This window comes from Papilio xuthus, unplaced genomic scaffold (genome assembly GCF_000836235.2).
Source record: "Papilio xuthus unplaced genomic scaffold, Pxut_1.1 DF825946.1, whole genome shotgun sequence".
Classification (NCBI taxonomy): domain Eukaryota; kingdom Metazoa; phylum Arthropoda; class Insecta; order Lepidoptera; family Papilionidae; genus Papilio; species Papilio xuthus.
This window is the reverse complement of record NW_013532703.1, coordinates 12140667-12148333: the sequence shown is the minus strand read 5'-3', so window position 1 is coordinate 12148333 and position 7667 is coordinate 12140667. Positions and strand designations below refer to the sequence as shown.

At 33.7% G+C, this 7667-nt stretch overlaps 1 protein-coding gene across 3 annotated transcripts in view; it reads left to right on the top strand.

Moving 5' to 3' along the window:
* The first annotated feature begins 1698 nt into the window (after nt 1-1698).
* tous (testes of unusual size) overlaps nt 1699-7667 on the top strand; it is an 8300-nt gene continuing 2331 nt past the window's right edge. The window contains exons 1-18 of one of the 3 annotated variants that reach the window (XM_013322008.1): nt 1699-1871; nt 2057-2206; nt 2428-2707; nt 3022-3138; nt 3307-3464; nt 3574-3686; nt 3855-3960; nt 4097-4238; nt 4324-4528; nt 4603-4820; nt 4999-5147; nt 5300-5714; nt 5794-5934; nt 6028-6168; nt 6246-6389; nt 6485-6716; nt 6811-7004; nt 7517-7613. In XM_013322008.1, the coding sequence (XP_013177462.1) occupies nt 1807-1871; nt 2057-2206; nt 2428-2707; nt 3022-3138; nt 3307-3464; nt 3574-3686; nt 3855-3960; nt 4097-4238; nt 4324-4528; nt 4603-4820; nt 4999-5147; nt 5300-5714; nt 5794-5934; nt 6028-6168; nt 6246-6389; nt 6485-6716; nt 6811-7004; nt 7517-7613 (3067 nt within the window). In that variant the 5' untranslated portion in view covers nt 1699-1806. Of the gene's footprint in view, nt 1872-2056; nt 2207-2427; nt 2708-3021; nt 3139-3306; nt 3465-3573; nt 3687-3854; nt 3961-4096; nt 4239-4323; nt 4529-4602; nt 4821-4998; nt 5148-5299; nt 5715-5793; nt 5935-6027; nt 6169-6245; nt 6390-6484; nt 6717-6810; nt 7005-7237; nt 7335-7516; nt 7614-7667 lie in introns of all 3 variants that reach the window. The other 2 variants (XM_013322007.1, XM_013322009.1) reach the window with 2 other exon arrangements.

The window sequence follows — 7667 nt, the reverse complement described above, 5'->3', positions numbered from 1 at the left end:
CATAGACCAAGGAAGTTTACTGTAAACCCAAATTAAGTCTTCTAGATATATGAAGCGCTTATAGCCTAAAAGTTAAGAGTACAGAGATCCGATCATATAGCTGTGGGTTTAATCTTGTATTCCTTTAGTTAGGAGACGTAATAAACAAATGAACAACTACACCGTAAGGTCATTCACCTCTTTCTTTGAATTTTAAACAAGACAACACTTCTCAAGATTACTTTGCTTTCTTGAAGTCTCAGTCAGAGGTGTATAACCGCCTGGGAAAACTCGGCTTGTGAAGCACCAATTGCTCGGCTGTGTGCTCGCTGACTGGGTCAATTGTTAGGACATAAACTAATGAATGTTCAACAGTATCTTCTTACTATAGTACCCTCTACTTTCAGCATAATCTTTAAGCACTAAAATGTATTTATTTGTTCGGGTTACCAGCAACCTTTATTGTCTTAGTTACGGTAGTAACGGTTAAAAAATTTATAGATTCATCTCATAGTTTTTGTTTTCTTTTACTTAAATAAAATAAAATATTACTAGAATAAGCCTTCGTACACAGTTCGGAACTTATATAACCTAAAGAGCGATGATGATGAAAAAAAAACAATCAGATGAGCGCCCTTATATTCACTACAGACGCTTCCTGCACATTTCAGAACACATAAAGAGAGTTTGATAATCAACCGTAACATTTTTATTGCTATTATTAAAGTGGTTATTTGCATGGACATTAAGGATGGAGATTTCTATTTTTGTAGGTTTTACTAGTGAAAAAATAAAGAACGAAAATGTAAAAAAACCTAATGTCCGGTATAGCTACTACTTGAAGTAGTTGAAGTTCTGTAATTTTTTATTCTACTGCAAGACCAATGTTCCGAGAAATTTTTCGCGTTTATGAACCAATTAGATACGTTTAATTAGTAAAGTCTAGATTTTGCGTAACAATTAAATCGGTCTAGTTTCTCCACATTTTGTTTATTCGCAACCTACTTTCTCTTTTTTTTTTACATTACTTTTATTAATACGGTGACATAAACTTTTGTGTGAATTTTGCTTATTTTCAGAGTAAATTGTTCCGATCGTAATAAGTTGATTCTTCAGCGATTAAAGTAGAATCTAGGATCAAAGTGCAAAAAACATTAAATTACGCTTACGCTCACATATAATAGTCAACAATTATTTTAAAAGAACTTGTGTATATCCATTGTTTTGAGTCGCAATATCACGATATCGTGTATGTATGCATGTTCGGTATTGTTAGCTGTCATGCGCATGCGCTGGATTATGAAGGAAGCGACGACTTACCTCGGACATTACAAAGAGGATGCGCCGCGACGGATGACATTGAGCGCCAATCCCAACCAGACACTAAATGCTTGAATTTAACTCTAACAATGCGTATTTTGTTGGATACTAACAATTTTCTCTAGTTCTCTTCTTTATTTACAATTTATTTTCCTTCTCAAATCGACCGAAGTTTTTAACTCTATACAATTTGTAAAAGAAAATAGCTGTACAAATAGTACGTTACAATTCTTTCACTTGTTAGATTTTGTTTCGTTATTATTAAAAGAAATTTAAAAACCAATAATTTTCGTTTTACCTCCTTTCTTAAATTTTTCTTCATAATTTGACATTCCGAGTTTCCATAGCAACTATTTTGATGTTTATCCAAAACGTACACATCGATCTTAAAGATTAATAAAAGTTTTGAGACATAACATTAAAATAAACGTAATGGAACCTTAGATAGTAGTTTATATTAAGTTTTTTATTAATATTTTACAAATCTAGAATTGTAGTCTAGGGGAGATGGCAATCAATACACCGCCAATTATCGCGGCTCGTATTTTTTACGGACTACGGACTGACATACAGTAAGTTTTTGCACCTAAGACACTTTAGAAATCTATACATTATTAAACAAAATCTTTGCCACATTAAGTAAGAGTAAATATAATAGAGAAATTTGTAACCTCTGTAAAAAAAAAACTTTTTTTCGTAGGTCATTTAACCAGAGTAAATTATGGTGTTAAGTATTAAAACTATTTTCTTTTTTCAGGTACAATGTTCATTACCTAAGTGATTCGGAGATAATTTATCCTGCAGGAGGAGTTATAGTTATTCACAATCATTTACAAAAGAAACAAAAGTTTATTCGTCTTCAAGATAAACATAAACCTATTAAATCAATGGTCCTTGCTCCAAACAGGTGAACACATAATTCTGGAAACAATAAGATTTGAACTTACTCCTTAATCATAAATTAATAAATAATAAATGAGAATGTGAGCAAAATTGTAGGTCTTTAGGTGAATTTTTTCTCCAACAAAGATTGCGAATATTAATTATATCACTAGCCAGGCTTCGTTTATTAACAATTTATCACAATAGTTTAGAAATGAAAAGGAACATCAATTTTATAAATTTCAGACGATGGCTCGCACTAAATGAAATAGCCGAGGAAGGTCAAAAGCCTATTATAACAATTTACGACTTGACCACATACAAAAGGCGCAAGATATTAACCGTACCGTTCGAGAACTCGACTGCTAGAGAGTTTGCGTGCGTTCAGTTCACGTACGATTCTAAATATCTGGTCGCGATAACTGGCGAGCCGGATTGGTATTTGTATTATTATAACTGGGATAAAGGAAAAGTCGAAAGTCATGCCAAAGCCCAAAACCCAAGCGGACAAGGAATCGTCGAAAGCGTAATATTTTCACTCTATATTGTTTGCGTTTATCTCATACTTCCTTGTTCTTATTTGATAATAGCTTAATTTTATGATATCAGTTTGCGATTTTGATTCTAAAATAAGCAAACAACTTTATTGTGCTACTTTTAACTTTTATAGCATAAAAAGCAAATGCATATTTCATTACATAGTTTAATAGCAATTTATCAATTATAGGGCAATGAAATTGCAGTAGTTTCATTCCGTCGTGAAGTCTAGCTTATTTATTTTCAACCTACGACTAGGCAATAGCTCTAATGCTTATTATTTTACTGGCAATTTTTGCTTAGGTACAATGTAATCCTTCTGACGCAACATTGGTCGTAATAACCGGACCGTACACATTCCGTATTATGAACGTGGCTGAAACCGTGTGGCGTCAATGGGGATGGTGTAAAGCTGAAAATGTTAGTAATGTTTAGCTTTAACATTTCCGTATTATAAAATAGGACTTATGTAAGTATTGTTCTAACTGCCATAGTCATTCGGTTAAATCGTCTCTAAGCATTAGTATGAACTCTTTATGAAGTAGACGATAAGGAATGGAGATGAATGTCGTTTACTTGTATCTGTAGATCAACATAACTAGTTGCATGTGGCTGAATCCGGACCGCATTATGTTCGGCACGGACAGCGGCATGATCATGCTGGTGGAAAACGGAGAGCTGCGACAGAACTGCGTTTTCCGTGCTCTTGAGGTCATGGAGATGTCCATCAAGAAGGTTGAACCAGAGTAAGTATAATGTGTAATAAGTAGAATAAAGTATTCAGTCAGAGAAATGTATTAAAGGAAAAGAGTTGAACACACTACTAACAGTGGAACTTTCTTTTCTTAATTACAGAACAGAAGAAAGTGATAAGACTAGTACAGCCAGTAAGCCTGATACTACCAGTGACCAAGTGTTCGCAGACACTGAAACCTACCCAGTAACATGTTTTATTAATTTTCCAAAAGGTAAAGTTGTTTTCAAGATAATTAAGTAATCCAAATCATTATGAAATTCTACATTTTAGTCCCCTCATAGTGACAGTGAGAACAATTTGAAGTCAATAAAATATGCTTTCAAAAAATAATTAGTATTTGCTTAAAAGGCGATAAAATAAAATCCTATTTATTGCACAGGATTTGCTTTCTCTTGTGGTCCCGGTTACGTGCATATGTTTGAGAAGGAAACAATTCATCACTATAGAAAACGAAATGTCTTCAGGATTTCTAAGAAATCATACAAGTATGTTTAAGTAGAAAATATTAACAAAATAAATTTTCCGGTAAAGATATCAAAAACTTGCTTTTGTGCGTTTACATTCATTATAATTATCTCAATAATTTAATCTTTTATTACTATGATTGCTATAACTTTTCAGACATACAAGAGAGTATCCCATGTGGTCACACTTGGACGCCATTCAGCACGTCACAATTGATCCAAATCAAGAAAGTCTTCTAATCACCACGCTACGGAAACAACTGTATAGCGTCAAACTATTTGGACAACACATGCTGCAGGTTAAAAAATGCTAAAACAACGATACCAGATATCATAGTACTTTCTCGTTAACATTTTACTTATTTGTTTCGTGTAAAAATCTAGAATCCAGAAATACCATTTATGGAACTCGGTCCAGCAATGCATTATGGCCGTATCAATTCCCTGTCTATGTGCGCATGGAAGCCGATCTTTATGACATCTGGTGAAGAGGACAAGAGTATCCGTATCTGGAACTACATGACGGACGATGTTGAGTTGATTAAACTGTACCAGGAAGAGATTCATTGTGTCTCGCTTCATCCAACTGGTAAGAAATAATTTGATTAGATATTTAAGACACATTCTGAATTATCTGTTGACTGTCTATTTATTGCGTTTAAGGTTTATTTGCCATAGTTGGATTTTCGGATAAACTACGCTATATGGTTGTACTGATCGACGATTTCGAAGTGATGCGCGAATTTCCAATACGGAATTGCAAGCAAGCGAAATTCAGTACAAACGGACATCTGTTCGGTGCGGTGAATGGACAAGTTATACAGGTCTTCTCTTCTGTGTCGTTTCAAAATGTGTTCAATCTTAAGGGGCACAACGGTCTTGTAAGTAAACGAATTGCATTGTTCTTGTTATATGATATCAACCGGTTGAACGTGGGATGAGTATTCTCGGGCTTGCTTAAAACTGTATAATAAGACAGATAGTATAAAACAATATAACCAATATCCTAGAGTTTAGTTGTCATACTGTGAAGTGTTTTGATATCCTATCTATTTGTAGATAACTTGTCTCGCCTGGTCTGCAAACGATCTCACTCTAGTATCGTGTGGTACTGAAGGCGCAGTCTACGAATGGAGTATGTCTATTGGACAACGAATCGGAGAAGTTATCCTTAAAACGAATCAATTTACCGCCTGCGCGGTTAACAGGTTTGGTATTGCTAATATTAAAAGTAATCACCCGTATCATTATAATTGTTAAATAGACAAGATTATATATTAAAATCAATGAATAAAGAATATTAGTATTTTTACTAATCCACATACTGAAAAAAACATTGAGTAGACTTTGTTCGTTTCAGCAATGGAAAAACTACGTACGGTGTAGGAACTGATGGCGAAATCAAAGAAATAGGTTCGAACACAATAAGGAGGAGTTTGGGATTGATCGGTTGCCCTTTGGATACGATTATTCTCTCACGTTCTGACATGATGCTCTTCATCACTGGAGGAGAAGGAGGTGTAACGGCGGTTCAGCTGCCCCTCCTAGATAAAGCCATCTACAATGAGTTCCACATGCATAACAAGAAGGTTACAAGCATCGCTCTGGCTTACGATGATCAAACGCTTATATCCGTCGCCGAAGACGCGTCCATCTGTTTATGGCGTCTCACCAACGCAGATGGTAGAGCCATCGCTTTAGATAAAGACTTCGCGTATTCCAAAGAGATATTGATAAGTAAAAAAGATTTGCAAGAAAAAATTAACAGCATTAATGTAAGCTGACGTATTTAAAAAAAATAAAATGATACAAAATAAGCATTCCTTGAACTATAGTAATGATTCTTATTTTTAGTTACTGAGCACCAGAATGAGTGAGCTTGAAACTGAACACACATACCAGCTCCGGCAGGCTGAAGCTACGCAAGCTGAAAAACTGAAAGAGGTTCACGAAGGTTACTGCGCCGCTATCGAAGAACTGAAAGAAAAGAATGAAGTACGAAGCACCTTTTTCAGTTTCAATATTAAAATATTTGGTTAACAAAAGTATTTTAGTTAATCAACAATATAATATATTCTTGTTTTATAGACAATGGAAAACGAGCATACACATGAAATAGGAATGATACAACAAGATATAGCAAAACTACGTTCAGGTCATGAGAGGACTCTGCAAACATTAGAAGCAGACTTTAATGTCAGATTGATCAGTGAGTACGACAGATATCAGGTAAATACAATAATCGTCCCTAATACAAACACGCAATGTACAATTTTGCATCTAAATAAACAATACAAATATTTCAGAGTCTGGAAGATAAAACAGCTCGAATGAGAAAAGAGTATGAATCACTTTTAGATAAATTAGCAGAAAGTAAACGAGAAGCGCTGCGAGAACTCAATGAAATGTTTGAGGCAAAACTTGAGGAAAAAGAACTTGTTTTCCAAGAGGTAAGAAAACCGCCTATCCTTTGATATAAGTATTTAAAGTAAGTGCTTTGGTGCACTTAAAAATTCAAAGGAATACAAATGACGTACATTTTTAGCTTCAAGAACAAGCTGATATGGCAACTAAAGAACACGAGACAATAAAAGCTTCAATAGAAGAAGACGCAGACCGTGAGATCATTGAAATAAGGACAGCTTACGAGGTCCAATTGAAGGAAGAGAAAGATGCTAATGTGAGACTTAAAGGAGAAACTGGTTTAATGAAGAAAAAATTGATTGCAGCCAATAAAGAAATAGAAGAATTTAAACATCAGGTCTCACAACTGAAAGGTAAGTGTGTTATTTGATATTTTTATGACTTATCCGTTTCCATAATATTTTTTAACAAATACACATATTTACATAATATTTTTTTTTATTAAAGCTGAACATAAACAGTTCCAAAAAGTTATTTCAACATTGGAGCGTGAAGTTGCCGATTTAAAGAAAGAAATATGTGAAAGAGATGGCACAATTCAAGACAAAGAGAAAAGAATATATGAATTGAAGAGAAAGAAACAAGAATTGGAGAAGTATAAATTTGTTTTAAACTTCAAAATAACAGAACTCAAGAACCAGGTAATAGAAATTTCCTTTTATCGTAACGTAATAACTGCTTTTAATATGTATTTAATGTATTGCATTTTTCTATCATTCATACTATGTGAGTTACAAGCAACATCACTTTGAATAAAAATAAAAGTGTTTCTTAATCTAAATCAGAACATTAACTTCTTGACTTTAAAATAAACTCGTTTATCAGTCTATAATGACAGCCCCAAAATATCTAAAGTTCATAATTTTATAAATAGATTGAGCCTAAACAGAAGACTATTCAAGAGTTAAAAGTGCAAATAGACGATATGGAGAATGAAGAATTGAAATTGTTAAACATTAAACATGACCTCGGTACGCTGGCAAAGCGATATAAGCTTGTAATTTGTAGAACGTACTTAGATTTCTATTATTGAAATAAAAAAGTTACAGCTGGTTACAATTCTTCTATTTTTGTACTCGCGAAAAAAGATGTTAATAATTAAAAGAATAACCTCTAAATTGAAGCTAATATTTATAATTGTTGTCTAATACAGATTGAGCCATTAGATCGCGAAATTAAAGAGAGAAAAATGCGAATACTCGAGTTGGAAGTATCGCTCGAAAATTTGCTAAAGCAAAAAGCTCGGCGCGGTAATAATTGTCAAAATTCGTTACACAGTTGTAATTTTTTTCACGATTGTCTTT